The following is a 19,968-nucleotide window of genomic DNA, read 5'->3' as shown; positions in this document are numbered from 1 at the left end:
GCATCACAATCTGAAGACCAAAATGTTGCCAAACATTGTCGATCTAATTTTTTTTAATTTTTAGCTTTGCAATAAGTGTCGTCTTATTTCAACAGTTATTTAACGAGATTTCTGTTGCTCTAAGGGACGACAGAATTCCCGTCATATGACCCAGTAATAATCAGATTTTACTAAAATGAAAATACAAATGAGTTCGTCGTTGTTAACGGACAAATCTATGAACCGAAAAGTGCCAAGCTGGAAGCATATGTAACCTGCCACACACATTTAAACATTTTTCTCATTTCAGCACAATGTCAGATGTTACTAATTTATTTAAAGCGACAGTCAAAACTATAAAAAGTAGAAATAAGATTTCCAAGGAAAATGGAAAGAAAGAAATGACTAATATTTTCCCTGTTACAAAACAGAGGAGTGATTTTGAAAACACAGCAAAAGGACTGGTAAGGGGTTTCACATTTATGTGACAAGAAGACTAATAAAGTGTCGAAAAATGAAAAAAAAAAAATAAAAATAGAAATTTAGCGTCAAGAAATCTATTAATTATTTCAAATAAATAGATATAGACATGATAGAGACTTGTGATGAAGTCATGGGCTATAAAAGTTTTTTTTTTATCTAGATGTATTTCATTGTATTTTAAATGATTTTCAAAATTTTATTACACTATTATATATTCAGATGGAAAACTTCGATATGCTTCACATGTAGCTGTGGAACCGTAGCTCTTATATGAAGGACCTAAGAGCTACAGTTCTGCAGCTACTTCACATAATGCTCTGGTTTTGTAACAATTAGTATAATATGGTGCTACGTTTGTAGAACTCTCTGCCACGGTTTGTAATTTTCATCATATAAGTGTGTTTCCAGACCCCATAAGGATGTGGTTTATTATACCCCCCGCTTTAAAAAAGTGGGGTATACTGTTTTACCTCTGTCTGTCTGTCCGTCCATCCATCATTCCGTCCATCCGTCAGTCCATCTGTCAGTGCATCCGTCAGTCCGTCTGTCCGTCCCATGAATATTTTTCGTCGCATCTTTCTCGGGAACTACATTACAAGGATTTCTGAAATTTGGTTTCAGGGTTTATATGAGTCAGCTATACGGTGTAATGTGATTTCAGATTCATCACTCAACAACTTCCTGTTTGTCTTATACTTTTAGCAGGGCGGGGGTATCATTAGTGAGCAGTAGCTCACAGATTCACTTTGTTTCAATTTATTTATCATGTTTTTAAGGGAACGACCATTTAACTTCAAAGGGGGGGGGGGTTTATGGTTTTTTCCTAAAAAAATATTCTGATCCCCAATTTGATGGAAAAAAATATTGTGGTCATGCAGATGACAAAAAAAAATATTCTGAATCCAGATATTCCCCAAACCTTGTAGTGTAAATTTTGAAAAAAATAATTTGATTGATAGAATTGAAAAACTAAAACTAAAATGTTCGCGCTTTGCGAGATAAAAAATTTCTGACTCAGAGAAAAAACCATATATACCCCCCCCCCCCCACCCCTCCCCTTGAAGTTAAATGGTTGCTCCCTAATAAACAATGGTGTTACAACTAATAATTGTATGTAATTTATCAACTTTTTTTCTAAAGCTATTTTGTTTAATAGTATAAGAACTTTCTTGATGCTAAATTTGTCTTCTTGTTGCTTCTTGTGGCTAAAATACTTAACTCGTCGAGAATTAATGAGACTGCTGGTAAGGGAATGATCATTCATCTCTTGAATGAAGGACAGAAAGTCACAGTTGAGTTAAGGTTTTTCACTAAATAACCATTAAGGTGTTTTGAGGACTGTGGAAGTTTATGGTCCACAAATACACAAAATTATCCCAGGTGCAACAAGAGCTATATATGGTTCTGCAGCTTCTTTTGACTCAAGTTTACCAGTTCAGAAAATTGATGAGGCCAGACAGATTTTCATGATCAATCATCTTAGTTAGAATTCTGACTTGTGTCTATGATTAAGGTTCATTATAATTATTTGACAAAAATGGCTATGTTGATACAGACACATATATGTCACATATTACACATGATAAAAGAGGTTGGCAAATAACACAAATTAATAAAATCTTGTGATATCATGTGTCTTCTCATGATTTCATTGAAAATGTTAAAGTTTGTGATTAAAATCATATTTCTAAAAGATCACAAAAAGTGTTTAGATAATAACTGCAATACTATATCTAGAAATCATTTAGATTTTAAAATTATACTTTCTGAAACAATAAAGAAATATCAACCACAATAACAGTTCTCCTCGTTCTGTGACTTGTTAAATTTTCAATATGTTGATGTCATTTTTTTACTTTCATTGTTCATATAACATGTACATGATGTATAATCTTTATTAATTTGAACTTTTAAAGGTATTTTAGAATTTTGTGTAAAATAATTCTGATAATACCTGAAATGTTTCGATTAAAGACCACATTGAACAGTTTTAAACAGTTTTAATTTTCTACTTTAATAGGTATCAACCATTACACAGCTGAAGGATTTTTTACTGAAGCACAGAAAGGATTATGTAAATGCAGGAAGGTAATTAGATAAGACAAATTTTATTTAACTCCACAGTGTTCTCCCCAGGATTTCTGGATAGCACCAGGGTTACACGCGTGTGGACAGCTTGGTAAAATGATTCATACAATAATGGTCTATAAGTAACCATATTCAATGTCAACAACAAAGTCTCCCTATATTTCCCGCCTAAATGACAGGAAGTAGATATAAATAGATTTAACATGTGCTTATGGATTAAATTTGCAAGATTACTTCTGTTATTCATTAATCGTGGATTATAGATATCCAGTTTGAAGGTACAGTCATACATTTTATTTATTAAATAGAATAGATTGCAATTAATTGCAAATAAACTTTAACATTCTACGTGAACTAACTGGGTCATGTGATATGTACATATGTCCGTCCCCTTCACAGATACTATAGTTTGAAACCCGACATCATGCACTAACTAGGTCATAATTAAAGAAAATTTTGGCCATGGTTTAATCAGACATATAATACTATACTAATGAGCCAACTTTATTATGTACAAAAAATGTACAGGCGTGTGTGCAACTATTGGGTCACACTGTTTGTGTACAAAGTATTTGCAGACTTGTCACAGGTAAAAATATGATGAAAATCTGGCAAGTGAGATAGACATTTTCTTTGCAATAACAGAAATTTTGAGTTAAGGAAAGTCAACTTTACTTGTGTAATAGACATAGTCATTGATGTATACCCCAAATATATATCCTTTTATTCACATTCTCTTAAATATGATGAATGTAACAAAACTGTTTTTTTTTTTTTAAATATATATGTAACAAGTTATTGTTTATTTTTCAGTTTCTTGTCCTCAGATGTATCATCACTAACTGACACAGAAAGAGATCAGATTGACACAGAAGCTCAGACTGTCATCAAGAAATGTCAACAGACCATTGTTATGTTTAAAAAGGATGGTAATAGAATGGAATTATTGTCATAAATGATACCATTTGTAATTGCAATGTACAATGTTATAAAGATATATACTACTATATTAACTATTTCAACTGAAACATACATTTTAGCAAATTTTAAGAGACCAGACAGACTGACATGTAAATATCATCAGTGATTCAGCTAGAGACTACAGGAACTCTAAGTCAATTTCCATTTTTATAAAAAAAAAAAAAACCTGAAGGACATTCTTTAAGAAAATTACTTAAATTTTCAATGAAGATGGACAAATGTCCTTTGACCAGTGCCTAGCTGAAACACTGTATCAGTTCAGAGCCATGAGTTAGGAGTCAGTGTTACATATGCCTTTTCTGTAAAATCTGTAAAACATGCAATATAGGGAAGTTGTCATTAGGAAAAATAAGATGTGCTTCCTAGTTTTATAGATTATCTTTTTTAGTATGTAGGATAAGACAAGAAATTAAATAATGAAAAGTGTATGTAGAAATATCTATTTGAGGATGAAAATTGTGAAGAAAAAATATCATTCTAACAGTCATTCTATATACAGGATTCTACTTCGTCAAAGTTATCTCCTCATTAGCCAACTATTTTTTTCAAATGGAAAGCATTGTAGGGATGACACGCTGTCAGTTTAGCTCTTGAAAACCAATAAAGGACTAAGTTCACAAAGGGTTAAAGTTGGCTCTAAAAATTTTATGTTTTTTTTAATCTGGCCAAAATTCTACAAATTTCACATAGAAATAATTGTGATATAACTATTAGTACAAACTAACTTCTTTTTGGCATATCACATTAAAAATGACAGAAGAAATGGCCTCTCAAATATGCATTATTTGTGTTGTAACGTTAGTTTTGGTCATATTTTCAATAATTCTTAACACTTTTTAACATAATTTACCTTGGCCGCCATCCTGATCCTGAAAGTTTGTGTGTCTAGGGATTCAATATCATCATTGGCAACTTTTGGCTACATAACATTTTGGTTCCTAGGTTGCGGCCAAGGGTTACCTTAAGCTTTTAGGTATTAAAAAAAAATGCACAAAATCATCGTTTTTTTTGACATATCCAAAATGTGCTGACTTTCAAGCTTAAAATGTACTCTAATGAAGAGATTTGTTTAACCTAGTAGTAAATGTAGTAAGGCTTTTGATTTAGATCCATTTAAGAACCAAATTATGGCCATTTTGATATTTTTGGAAAAAGTTGAATTTTAAGGCCAGATATGGCCTTAAGTGAACCCTGTCCTTTATCCACATGGAATCGTTACCATTCTTACATGACAGTTGTAATTTAAAAGACAAATGTATCTACTAGCTATTAAGTATCATGTACAAACAACATGTAAATTACTTTATGCTTTTGTCAACTTAAAAATTGTCTGATCGGTTGTCATGGTTAATTTAAAAAAATTCAAAAGACATTAAATATTTCATGGAAGGCCAGACTAAAAATTTTCAGTGGTTGAAGATGATTTACCCTAGATAAGTTATGAATTTTTAAGATCCACTTGTAAAGTCAGTAAAAATTTAAGGGGGTGTTAGTGCACGGTGTGTCCGACTTTTCTTTTTTTCAATACATTTCATGAATAAAATAATTAATATTACTAATTTTTAATTAAAAAATGAGTGAACAAAAATAAAATATAATACTAGTAAGAAATTCAAATTTAAACAGTTGCAGTAGCAATAAGCCTTAATTTTTGTTATTCAAATACACATATGTTATGACTCATTAGAAAGGTATTTCACTTGACCCGTTATTTACGTTATTTCTTGGTACTGTGAATTTTTAGTGTTATTATATGAATACATAGCCTAAATATATTAAAATAATGGAATCTGAAGCAAGATGGTGTATCAAATATGTTTGCTTTATATGTTTTCAAGGCAAAACAATCAACTCAAACCTCCTGAACATAAAAAGGTGTACCTGACTTTCTCTTTTAGATGAGATTATTGCCCATTTTAGGATTTTTTCCCAAAAAACTGTTGCTGGGGGCAGAAATGCAAATTAATGCTTTAAAAAGATCAATCTTTTATTTTTCTGTGGAATTTTTTTCGGAGGATGTATGATTATGCACAAAAAAGACTCACATGTATTTGCACCTACCATGATCGACTGTTTTGTGAAAATTTTTCTTTACTTGAAAAGTTTTCAAATATCTCAAAGCTCCATGTTATAATTTTAAAACTATACACACATATATAAGATGCATAAAATCCTAAATTATGCACCTATATTTAAATTTTAAAAAGCCCATATAGAAACAGATGTAAACAATTCAAATATACCAACTCAACCATTTATACCTTTCCATTTCTTTTGTTTAATTTCAACTGGATGTTAGCTTGTAAGTTAATTGTTAGGTATTCATGGTATTAAAAATTTAATTTAAGGAATAATTAATAAATTGATATAATCGTTGAAAAAAATTAAAAAAAGATGTTAGATAATATCCCAATTAGCATTACAATTTCACTTTGTTAACAACACCAGCACCATTGATGAAAATATAAAAGTGAAACATTAGTATCCATTATCAACTCTATAGCTAAAGCTTAAGTCCAAACAATGTAAGATTTTTGTGTATTAAAAGGTATGGCTGCTTTGTTTTGTTGTTGTATATTTTACTTTAAGAAATACTGATAGAATCAAAATGACCATGTCTCTGAATCACAGATTTTGACAAAGTTTTTATGGTTTTAAATGAAATTATAAGGAATAAGAAGTTCTTACAAGGATTTATCAGTGTGTAAAACTCTGTCTTTCGCTTAGCATACTTCATGTACTTTACATTTTATTGTTAGTCATTCAGCAAAGTTTGAAAATTCATGATTTCTACAAAATGGAATTTAGTCCTTTATTAAAAGACAGCGATGAGGAAGACTGTAGTCTTAATTTGAATAGAAAGAAATACAGAGGAAATCTAAACAGCCAGAGTTATGTGTTACCTGACTTGTGAGCTATTGTACAATTAATAAACAGTTGTTCTTTATTTACATGTACATACAGCCCATCATCAGATTGTTCATCCTCAAGTGAAGGAACACAGAGATCACGTCATTAGAATTATAGAAGATTATCTCAAAGGTAAGCATTTATCATCAGATTGTGCACCCTCAAGTGAAGGAACACAGAGATCACGTCATTAGAATTATAGAAGATTATCTCAAAGGTAAGCATTTATCATCAGATTATGCACCCTCAAGTGAAGGAACACAGAGATCACGTCATTATAATTATAGAAGATTATCTCAAAGGTAAGCATTTATCATCAGATTGTGCATCCTCAAGTGAAGGAACACAGAGATCACGTCAAAGGAACACAGAGATCACGTCATTAGAATTATAGAAGATTATCTCAAAGGTAAGCATTTATCATCAGATTGTGCACCCTCAAATGAAGGAACACAGAGATCACGTCATTAGAATTATAGAAGATTATCTCAAAGGTAAGCATTTATCTTCAGATTGTGCATCCTCAAGTGAAGGAACACAGAGATCACGTCATTAGAATTATAGAAGATTATCTCAAAGGTAAGCATTTATCATCAGATTGTGCATCTTCAAGTGAAGGAACACAGAGATCACGTCATTAGTATTATAAAAGATTATCTTAAAGGTAAGCATTTATCATCAGATTGTGCACCCTCAAGTGAAGGAACACAGAGATCACGTCATTAGAATTATAGAAGATTATCTCAAAGGTAAGCATTTATCATCAGATTGTGCACCCTCAAGTGAAGGAACACAGAGATCACGTCATTAGAATTATAGAAGATTATCTCAAAGGTAAGCATTTATCATCAAATTGTGCATCCTCAAGTGAAGGAACACAGAGATCACGTCATTAGAATTATAGAAGATTATCTCAAAGGTAAGCATTTATCATCAGATTGTGCATCTTCAAGTGAAGGAACACAGAGATCACGTCATTAGAATTATAGAAGATTATCTCAAAGGTAAGCATTTATCATCAGATTGTGCATCTTCAAGTGAAGGAACACAGAGATCACGTCATTAGAATTATAGAAGATTATCTTAAAGGTAAGCATTTATCATCAGATTGTGCATCCTCAAGTGAAGGAACACAGAGATCACGTCAAAGGAACACAGAGATCACGTCATTAGAATTATAGAAGATTATCTCAAAGGTAAGCATTTATCATCAGATTGTGCACCCTCAAATGAAGGAACACAGAGATCACGTCATTAGAATTATAGAAGATTATCTCAAAGGTAAGCATTTATCATCAGATTGTGCACCCTCAAATGAAGGAACACAGAGATCACGTCATTATAATTATAGAAGATTATCTCAAAGGTAAGCATTTATCATCAGATTGTGCATCCTCAAGTGAAGGAACACAGAGATCACGTCAAAGGAACACAGAGATCACGTCATTAGAATTATAGAAGATTATCTCAAAGGTAAGCATTTATCATCAGATTGTGCACCCTCAAGTGAAGGAACACAGAGATCACGTCATTAGAATTATAGAAGATTATCTCAAAGGTAAGCATTTATCATCAGATTGTGCACCCTCAAGTGAAGGAACACAGAGATCACGTCATTAGAATTATAGAAGATTATCTCAAAGGTAAGCATTTATCATCAGATTGTGCACCCTCAAATGAAGGAACACAGAGATCACGTCATTATAATTATAGAAGATTATCTCAAAGGTAAGCATTTATCATCAGATTGTGCATCCTCAAGTGAAGGAACACAGAGATCACGTCAAAGGAACACAGAGATCACGTCATTAGAATTATAGAAGATTATCTCAAAGGTAAGCATTTATCATCAGATTGTGCACCCTCAAATGAAGGAACACAGAGATCACGTCATTAGAATTATAGAAGATTATCTCAAAGGTAAGCATTTATCTTCAGATTGTGCATCCTAAAGTGAAGGAACACAGAGATCACGTCAAAGGAACACAGAGATCACGTCATTATAATTATAGAAGATTATCTCAAAGGTAAGCATTTATCATCAGATTGTGCATCTTCAAGTGAAGGAACACAGAGATCACGTCATTAGAATTATAGAAGATTATCTCAAAGGTAAGCATTTATCATCAGATTGTGCATCCTCAAGTGAAGGAACACAGAGATCATGTCATTAGAATTATAGAAGATTATCTCAAAGGTAAGCATTTATCATCAGATTGTGCATCTTCAAGTGAAGGAACACAGAGATCACGTCATTAGAATTATAGAAGATTATCTTAAAGGTAAGCATTTATCATCAGATTGTGCACCCTCAAGTGAAGGAACACAGAGATCATGTCATTAGAATTATAGAAGATTATCTCAAAGGTAAGCATTTATCATCAGATTGTGCACCCTCAAGTGAAGGAACACAGAGAAAACGTCATTAGAATTATAGAAGATTATCTTAAAGGTAAGCATTTATCATCAGATTGTGCACCCTCAAGTGAAGGAACACAGAGATCACGTCATTAGAATTATAGAAGATTATCTCAAAGGTAAGCATTTTTCGGCTAATAAAAAAATAGTGTTTATGTTGTTCTTTACTCCTTATAGCTATTTGTCTGCCATTACTGGCCATTACAGACATTCCCATAACATTTTGATGTCATAAGAGAAAATGTCTGATGCAACAATGAAAGTGCGAATAGTTTAAGTGTTAAAAATCTCAGGTCAAATGTCGCAGATTCAAAAAAAGAGATATGGTTTGAACATTTGAGAATCATAATCTGTTGAAGCAATTGATTACAAGTTTTTATTGAATAAAAAAACCTGTTTTTATTCCGCTACTTCTATCAGCATATAGAAAGTGCCTTGCCTTAAAATAATAAGGAGATGTGGTATGATTGCCAGTGAGACAACTATCCAATGATGTGGATGTAAGCACTATAGGTCACTGTATAATTGCATATTTTATTAATTTTTTTAATATCTTTATAAACAAAGTAAGATAAATATAGTAGGACATCACAGTAAACATTACAACATCTGTTTTGTAAACATCAGCTTTATTGCTAAACTAGTAAAGAACAAGACATTTAAATTAATTATGCTAACAAGCACCCGAGTGTAAGAATATTTTCTTTGCTTAATACTGGTTTCTGGTTACTAAAAAGAAACGGTCATTTAATGAAACTTTGAAAAGCACCAAGGGAGGGCTTGTATTATTAATATGGATGAAAAAAATAATTCATTTCATATAGGTTCCTTTACAATGTATGACATGATTGTGAATGAACTGTTTCAGTTGTATGCAAGGTATACAGTGAGCAAAAGGCTGTGAGAGTAAAAAGAGTTGTTGATAAAAAACGAATGTAAGTAATTTTTTAATGCTTATTTTATTTAGTCATACCTGTCTATTCATAAGAGTGAAAAAAAAATCAGTTGATGATGACCTATGGGACCTAGAAATTATCTTAAAAAAAAAAAATTTGCTTTTCATTACCATAATGGTAACTTTCATAGTTTTAATTTGTTATAAAAATATTCATACAGCTACATTTTATTTCAACATGAAAATAAAATATTCATACAGCTACATTGTACTCCAACATGAAAATAAAATATTCATACAGCTACATTGTACTCCAACATGAAAATAAAATAAAATGGAAAATTCTGATGATAAAATTTTAATTTTTTACTTCTGATCAATGGTGTGTATTATAAACATACAGCCCACAGACAGGTGATATGTAATAGACCATCAATCAGTCTTACAGGTGGTCAACTAATGAGTTGTGGTTTGATTTCCAGTGAGATTTCTATCCACCATAGAGGTTACAATATTATATTCAGCATTGAGGTTAACCCACACCGTATTAAAAAATAACATGCCCTGGGATGACAAAATGTGAAATAATTCAAAGGAGAAGACTTATATTAAAACAATAAACAAAGTAAAAACCAATTAACGAAATATAAATATGTCACCTAGTAATTTATTACTAACGACAACCACTAGATTACAGGAATCTGTCTTAGGAGAGGCACATACAGAATATGACACGTTTAAACAAGTATGTGAGTACTCAACCCTCCTTAACCTCAGACAATGGTGTAACATTAATACATTGATAAGTAATCATAGAACAAAGACTACAATATATATTAAAAAAATACTATCCAGGACTTCTGGTATGTCAGAAGCTAATTAAAGTTTGTATTATACTGAAATCATTTTTAACTGGATTTGGTGTTGAACAGCGGCAGGACGGTTGGGCGGCTGCCAAACAGTGTCCGTACAATAACTTGAAAACACTTTGACGAAATCATTTCAAATTTATATATGTTGTTTCCTGTGACTAAATGATGGTCAAGTTTGATTTTCATGATTTTAGCTTTTATCGTTGTTGAGTTGTAGACCTTTATGTAGCGAAAAGTGATACTTAGAGCGTTGTCCGTGCAATGACTTGAAAACTCTTTGATGAAATCTTTTCAAATTTGTATTTGTTGTTTCCTGTAACAAAATGAAGGTCAAGTTTGATTTTCACAATTTTAGCTTTTATCGTTGTTGAGTTGTAGACCTTTAAGTAGGGAAAAGTGATACTTAGATCGTTCCCTGTGTAATAACTTTAAAACACTTTGACGAAATCTTTTCAAATTTAGATATGCTGTTCCTGTAACTAAATGAAGGTCGAGTTTGATTTTCCAATTTTAGCTTTTGTCATTGTTGAGTTGTTGACCTTAAGTAGTAAAAAGTGATACTAGATTGATTTGGCATTTCCATTTCTGGACCCTACAAAAATTCATTTATTTTTTATTTGATCCTGTTTGGGGTCCAGAATTGCAAATATCATTTTCATGCAGGAAAATCCTGTTTGCTGTCAATCTGACATACTCTTGTTTTCACTGATAAATTGCATTCGTTGCTGTTAATTCAGAAATTATTGTGTGCATTTATTTTTGCAATTATTGGACATGGGCACAAATTCAAGATTAATTATTGTGATATTAGGAAATGCTGCATAATAATACTGCTGTCACATTTAAAAAAAAAATTTAAACGCCCATCTTGTAGCTACTTTTACAATGATAAAAATGTTGCAAAAATTTCAGAATTTATAGTAATTGATTATATCTTCTGCAGGTTCTGTATCCTTTGCTAAAATTTATGGATGCTAGGCCTTTTGATAACAATGTATGGTAAGCAATGGGTGTTATTGTCACAAATTATAACATGGTCTGAAAACAATAACATCAATAGTGGGTTATCTGAAACAATGATTGAAAGGTTTGAAAAATGGATGTTATTATTGTCAAAGAGAGTAATGCATTAATTTTATAGCTTATCCATCTTGTAATTTTCACATCATAACAAATTATATGTTATTGTATGAAAATTTATTTTTGCAGATCTAAATTGGCACCAGAAAGAAAAGCAAAACAAAGAAAAATTAATACAAAAGCTGATTTAGAAGAGGGTGACAAATCTAATTCTTCTATAGGTAAAACATGTGTCTTTAATCCAAAAATTGAATAAAGCAGGCAAATTCAACAAATTTATAATTTTATGATTTAATCAAAGAGCTTTCTAAAAAGAGGTTATATGCAAGGTTATAAATGTATACCATGATGGCATTATGTAGCTTCCTATAAAATTAATTGTCTGTATTTAAAAAATTTGTGATGTAAAGTTATTTTATGATTTACAACAGTTTTAATATGAAAATAAGAAGATGTGTTATGATTGCAAATGAAACAAATATCCAATAAAATACCAAGAACAAGGATGAAAACAACTCCAGTTTAATGTATGATAGGAAAACAAAGGATATCCATCCATGACACAACATCAGTGCATGCTCAGCAAAAAACACACAAAAAGCAAAGGAACAGAGCTTTTATTGTTGATCTTCATCTCAAAGTCACAGTGAGGCCTTCAACACAAGGCAAAAATACTCTCACCTCACGGCAAGTTTAATAAGACCCCTAGCATGAGCTTTAACAATGATCAAAACCTATAGAGTATAGTTAACTAAATTAGACTCCAGATATGGAAATGTAGGAAAATTAACAGCCTGATTTAAACGAAATGTGCGTCTGGCATATTAAATTATAATCCTGGTACCTTTGATAACTAATTAAGCCAATAACATTAAAGGAAAAAAAAAACAAGTTTGACTAAAGGCATCAAACAGCAATCACTGGACTACAGGCTCCTAGTTTTGGACTGGTTCATAAAGAATATGGCGGGATTAAACATGTTTGCTCAGCTCTCCACCAAACATTTGACAGTGGTGTAATAGCACAACATAATAACAAACTGTAAAAATTAGTTGGAAAGTCTTGAATCATCAGATCAGTAATAATGAATCTAGTTTACTAAGATAAATAATGTTTTTATGCCCTGCTTAAGATTGTAGAGGGCATTATGTTTTATGATCAGTGCTTATGTTTGTTTCTCTGTCCCGTATCAAGTAAATGTTTTTTATCAGGATAGTTTACCATAAAATTGCCTGGTCACATCAACTTAAAAATATAGGAGGAACTTTTTAATACCTATGCCAAATTAGGGTTTTGACTCAGATTTTGCAGTTCACTTAACATGGAGATGGGATAATGCAAGCAGGACATTCTTGTTTGACAAATATTCTTGTTAAACTAAGTTTATAGATTCTTCTTTAGCATCTTTGTTTATTTGAAGGGACAACATTAAGTTTAAACAGAATAAAATGAGACACAATTCAACAAAATATAAACTGTCAGAAGTACAGAATTGCCATACATGTGTTGTGTACCACAAAATTATAAATTAAGAAATAACAGTACTGTGTTTGAAGGGTTGCAACATCAGTTAGTGAATTGGCTCATACTGCCCACGGCAGGATGTTATCCAATCTAAATAGGCATTACACATCACATTGCATCATAATACTTATTGTCAACTTCTAAGATCAACTCTGAAATTTAAGATATTATAACAACCATTCTCATTAGCAATGTAGGAGCCTTTATGCATACATAAAATGAGTACCCCTGTATATCCTTTATTTTAAAAATAAAATCCAATAAAAGTCAGTTTCAGTAGCAAACATGTGGTTTGTATGTACCTTTGTTTGCCTCATGACGAAAGATACTATTGCCTATATATACACCATACTTGTGTGTTTGTAAATATATGTGCGACTCAAACATAACTGTTTTGCTTTATTTAAAGTTACATTTATTTTGTAATTTTTTTGTGTTTTTCAAGTTTGTCATAAATTATCCAGTGTTCTCCATAGAAATTTCTTATATCATCTTGGTAAACAGGAAATTATGAAATACCATTTTGTTTCTAGAAATTATACCATCACATCCATAACACTATAAGAAAATAATTTCATACTGAAAGGTATTTAAAAAATGATGCAAAAAGTTGCTTTTTAAATTTTACAGATGCTGTTCCTGCCCGACCATCAAACATTGATATAGATCACACTTCACCAGTCAAAGATGACAGTTTTTCACCTGAAGAAGCTCAAATGGTAGGATTTTTTTTGTTTTTATACCCTGCTTAAAGGAGGCATTATGTTTTTGGTCTGTATGTGCCCTTTATCAGGTTAAAGTTTTAGTTTGAGGTAGTGTATTATGAAGTTGTAGTCACATCAACCTGAAACTTAGTATGTATATTCATATATTGTGAACTTTATAAGATGTATGCCAATTAGGGTTTACCCATATTTTGGGGTTTACTGAACATGGAAATGTTATTTTGTGAGGCCATCATGGTATCCTATGGACACATACTTTTATTCATTTTGTTTTATTAATTGAGTACAGAGCAGACAAATGATGAAGTTTGAAAACAATTTTTTGCCCTGGAAATTCCCCAAAAAGAAAAATTGGTCAATCCTTTCAAATAATGTTTAGATTGTTGATAAATGAACATAATGATAGGAGTAAGTTCACTTTTTGATATCACTTAGGAGGGTGCAAATATAGGTCAGTATTACATTCTTAAAGGCCTATTAAGTTGGTGAAAATTTATAATTGAACCTAATATTCTGCAAAATAACTCTTTTGACATGCTGGATTTATTGGAAAATTATTATCAGGGCAATATTGAAATCTCTTTCAGTTCACAAATATTTGCTTCACACTTGTCTGATTTTTTAACAAAATGAGTTATAAGGTATATGCACTTTTAGGATTTCTCAGATACCTACTTCATGTTTTCCGATATGATGAATTTTCAATATTTTGAATGAACTTAAAATTTTGATGGTAACACATTTCTCCAATACTACTGAACAGAATGACTTCACATTTGGTCAGCATCTCAACATTGATGAGTTGCAATGTGTTTGTGCTTTTCTGAAGGGTCAGACACCTGTATCCTATTTTCCGATACTTTGAATTACTGGTGAAGTAAGCTTAGCACGACAACACATGCATTCTTGTTGTCACTGCCACATCATGAACGTTTCATTCTTTAATTTGAATAAAAATGGATGCTTTTCATAAGGTTTTTGGTGACATTAGAAATTAGCAACAGCTCTATGCAAAAAATATCTTTGAGTCACATTTTAAATTTTTTTTTAAGAAATACCTGTTATAGAAAAAATGCATATGAATAGACAGCAAAAAACAAGTATAAAATCGAGTATGCATGAAGTTCTAATATTTCTGTTTTTTTAGTTTGAGCAAGAAAATGCAGAGTTATTCAATGAACTGAACAGTTTGGTTAGCGAAGTAAGGTGAGAATAAGAAATTGAAGCCATAAGATCTAACAACAGTCTTGCACATACACAAGTAAAATGTTGTTTTATTCTACGAATTCTAGCTATTTCATATGTTAACAACTATTGTCCAAAATGTGTGTATCTTATGTTTATGATGCTATTCCTTTAAAAGGTAGAACTAGCTTTATATGGGAGGTAGTTTTTAAAAATGCCTGATATGTCTGTGTCAACAATACTCATAAAAATCTTCTTTGCTGTTAAGTAACACAGATGAGATTTCCTCTTTACCATACGAAAGAGTATTTTTCCTCGGTATCATACAAAATAGAAATAAGGAGAAGTGGTATTATTGCCAATGAGACAACTTTCCACCAGAGTTCAAATGAAGTGGGTGAAAAAAAATTATTTTAGCTCTGTACCATAGGAATGCTTAAAAAGTATTGATAAAGGTGACTTCTGCAATTTAAAAAATATTTATGCATGAGTTACTTTTGCTTATTTCGCAATCACATAAATATGCGAAATATACCCCTTTTGAAAAGGTTGTAGAAAGCAACATTGTTAATTTGAAGAGAAAATTTATCATTGATAAGCAAATTTAGCTAGAATGATATGTTATTGTGAAAATAAGTATCAAGATTTACAATATTATAAACCCATTGCTGATTTAAAGAGATATCTCTCCTTTCTCAAGTGTACACCTTGAGAAAAACTTATCGCAATTTGGTTTAAAGTTTAATTGTTTATTAAAGGTCCAATTGGCCTAAGGACAGAGCCTGGTTAATATTCATATAAATTTTATTTCAGTTTTTGAAAAAAATTTATAATATTTTCACTTTTATATGCAAAGAATTATCTAATATAGAAAAGTTTGTTTTTCATTATTTCTGAATATGAATAAAAGGAGATGTGGTGTATGCATCAATGAGACAGCAAATTAATAAAAAAAACACCAAAAGACATCTATATGGCAACATACAGATTTCAACAATAAGCAACTGAAACAATGAAAGATCTGCTATTAAAACCTAATTCTCCAAATAACAAAGATATGACATACAACAAGTACTGACCATGATGACTAGGCTCTTGATATGGGACAGGCACAATAAAGTAGTTTTCTTTTCTTTGTGATGATGATGTTGATACAAGTTACCTCATCTTGACTGGTTAACATGTAATAGGTCTTTAGATTTTAAATGATTTTTATTTTGGTTACCAGTATCTGTGAGACTGTTAGTGTTCGCCTATAAAAACATACAATTTAAAAGTAACCATATGTTGAAGGCAGTGGTTTGAAGAAGAATATTGTTCAAACTTATTGTTTACGACAATAAACTACCAAAGAAAAAAGGTCAATGACAAACAAAACATTTGTTGTTGTTGGCCAAAGTAGGTAAAAAAAAATAGACTACAGGCTTGAGCTTAGAATACTGTCCACATAACACCACTGCCAAGTATTAATAAAAATAACACAATCTAACATGCTCTGTAATGAATTCATTACTCCAAGACGTGTTGACTAGATTAATTCAGTAACTAGCAGCCACTACACTTACTACATTTCTTACATTTTTAATTATTTATATGCCTATTTTTTTCAGCCAGATAGAAGGGAAAGTTTTAGAAATAGCTAAGTTACAGGAAATTTTTGCTGAAAAAGTATTAGAACAGGTAGATTTTTTGTCTTAGTTGTTAGAAGTTTCTTTGAAAATGAACAAACAGGAGATGTTCAATAAATGTCATTGAGAGCAACTCAATAAAATCACTCATTAAAAAAAAGACAACAAAAACGGTTTTTTGAAGTCAACCTTCAGTTTCTGAAATTTGTTTGAAAAAATAAATGGCTTGTGGTAAATGTAAATAAGACAGTTTCTCTGACTTTAACATGATATATTTTTCGGTTATTATACATTTATATATATAAATATCATCTGAAAGTAACACTATAGTCCTTACACAAATTATAATCCATCTTAGATATTCTGTCTTGTCTATTTATGTCTCTGCCGTAGGCAACAGGGTCATTAAGTGTAACCCCTTGACCGTCAGTCTTTCTGTCGTCCATCCTTCCATCCTCCCTTCCTTCTGTCTGTCCGTTTTTTCGTCCATCTGTCCAATTTTTGTTTCCGCACTCTTAACTTAAGTTTGCCTCATGCAAATTTTATTAAACTGATACACAATGCTAATAACCAAAATTCACAGACAGAGTTCGAATTTGGGTAGTGAGTCACTTACTGTTCTAGAGTTATGCCCCTTTATAACTTGGAATATTGCAAATTTTTCATTTCTGCACTCTAACCTAAAACCCAAATTTTATGAAATTCAGACAGAGGTTGAATTTGTGTTGTGAGTCATTTACCGTTCTAGAGTGATGCCCCTTTTTAACTTATGAAAAGTGCAAAGCTTGAGCGGGGGCATTCGTATCCTCAGACACTTCTTTTATTACATCTTTCTTGGTTGTAGGCCATGTAACTTATCACAAATACATGGCATGTCCGCTGTCATTCTGTAATTCAGAAAATAGAGATCATTTCTTATACTTATCATTTCTTATACTTATGGAAAGAAATCTAGATCTTCAAAATTGTATGATGGATTCGTATACAAATATACATGGAATATTCAAAAGAATGAAATAAAATGTTAAACATTGAAATGATCAATAAACCTTTGTCTTAAAGATGACTGTTAAATATTTATATCAAGGCCATCTTCATTTTTCACCTACCAAATTCAGTCGTGTATTATCAGCAGTCTATTACTCTTAAATTAAAATTGACTGGCATGGGTGCTGATTTAAATACTCTAATAATTTACCTTATCTATATTGAAATACAAGTTTAATTTAAAAATCAAGTATTTACTGATAAATGTCGAAATTAAATGCATCATCACAGATTAGTCCTTTCTTTTCATTTGCATAATGATGTATAAACTACAAAACAATATCGGTCATTCGTTCAGATTTGGTGTCTCATACCGCTGAATGTGTTTTGTTATAGCTAAAGGTCCTTCAAACATTAATTTGATGAATGAATTTAACAGCATACTTCTAAAGATTGCACTTGTTTGACTTTCAAAGTTTAGTTATTTTGTAATATCTATTAAGTACGAAATATCAGCTCACTTTCACCATATTTGTTTGCTATTTATGCGTTCCTTTACTATTTCCCGTTCAAGACAAACACAACTTTTCAAGTTATTTAATTTTAACTCACTTCTAGAATCATTTACAATTAATTTCAACTTCAACTTTATGATTGAAAAGAGGTTTTTCCATGAAAATACTGCAAACAATTGCCAACTGGACATTTTAAAAAGGTAATGTGGATTATGTACCAATATGGATTATACACAGCTGATTACAGTACATCTATAATGTGACTTAAATACCAGTAAATTTAAAGCTCTTTTTTTTGCCAATTTTGAAGCCTTTGAAGCTTTTTTTCTTTAAAAAGATGACAACATATTGTGAACTGTTTTAAATATATGCAAAATTAGGGATTAACCCAGATTTTGCAGGTCACTGAAAATGGAAATGCGATAGTGCTACCAGGGCATGGATTCCTATGGACCCATATATTTGTTTGAAAAGTACTGATGTGAATATGTGTTTTTACAGGAAACAGACATAGACAGTATTGAACAGACCACAGTGGGTACAACAGAGAATATTACTAAAGGAAATGAAGAAATAAGAGAGGTAAGATAAGAAATGATATTAAACATTATATTTCTGAATTTGCTTAATCTTCAAACACTGAAAACTAAACTCAAGTATAACAAAGTAAATGAATACAATTGAGTTTTTAATTTTTGTATTAAAACCAAACCCATCTAATTTTGAACAAAATGTCTACTCATGAAGGAATTTTGTTGAAACAGTTTTCACAACAAGTACCATCATTGCTCATAACATTGACAGTTATATAAAGATTATTCTTGAAAACAGTAAATCTACTAATATAGGCACCATATCTTGTAGTACATATCTGATTTCTCTGTAAAAAATAATGCTATTAAATTATGTTTCAAACATTTAATTTGATTTCATTTCATTTATGGAATTCCTATAAAGCTAAGGTATACTCAACATGAAGATGTTTATATTACCTGAGCAAAACTTATTTCAATAAATCAACAAATCATTGATAGCACAAGAAAAAAATTAATGTGACCGATTGCAGTATAGGTTTTACCCTTCCGGTAGACTGGACTGAAAGTTAAAACATTGGAGGAACAAAATGTATTACAGGATATAATCTCTTATTTCTTACTGTCCTATATTTAATTTTATATATTTTTCAGGCAATAAAGAACAGTGCTGGCTTTAGAGTGTGGATTTTATTTTTCCTTATAACATGCACTTTGTCATTACTATTTTTAGACTGGTATAATACCTAGCTATATATATAGTATTTCTGTTAACATTGTTTTTTTGTGCAATATTATAAATATTGGATTTTAGTATGCTTGATATACAAGTGATTTGTTTGTTGAATGAAAGATATATTAAATGTTACGCTTATTGTTTGTGCCTTACTAATAAATGCCAATAATGTAGCTTTGAGTGATGTTTCTTCTCCAGTTAATATTTTTTCCTTGAAGGTTATGCTCTATATTGTTTTTGTAGCATATGTGAGTTAAATGGCCTCATCTTTTGATAATGATCTTCATTTTACTGTATGACCCATGATTCAATAAGGCCCAGTTAGGGGTAATCCCTAAGTTTGAACTATTTTAAAGTGGATTTTAATATAGTGTTCGTGGTTGAAGCAAGCAATATATGTTACTTTTCTGCCTTGTGTTCAACACTTAA

The 19,968-nt window shown here is 31.1% G+C and overlaps 1 protein-coding gene across 1 annotated transcript; it reads left to right on the top strand.

Annotated features, from left to right (window-relative positions):
* The first annotated feature begins 13 nt into the window (after positions 1–13).
* LOC127735666 (syntaxin-18-like) lies at positions 14–19,712 on the top strand. Its single transcript, XM_052245908.1, has 12 exons — positions 14–37; positions 290–443; positions 2,483–2,550; positions 3,364–3,479; positions 6,496–6,573; positions 9,728–9,794; positions 11,836–11,927; positions 13,861–13,949; positions 15,103–15,161; positions 16,751–16,820; positions 18,772–18,852; positions 19,458–19,712. The coding sequence occupies exons 2-12, from the start codon at positions 294–296 to the stop codon at positions 19,551–19,553; spliced, it is 966 nt and encodes a 321-aa protein (XP_052101868.1). The 5' UTR covers positions 14–37; positions 290–293; the 3' UTR covers positions 19,554–19,712.
* The last annotated feature ends 256 nt before the right edge of the window (positions 19,713–19,968 follow it).

This window comes from Mytilus californianus, unplaced genomic scaffold (genome assembly GCF_021869535.1).
Source record: "Mytilus californianus isolate M0D057914Y unplaced genomic scaffold, xbMytCali1.0.p SCAF_3, whole genome shotgun sequence".
Lineage (NCBI taxonomy): Eukaryota > Metazoa > Mollusca > Bivalvia > Mytilida > Mytilidae > Mytilus > Mytilus californianus.
This window is presented reverse-complemented; position numbering and strand designations above follow the sequence as displayed.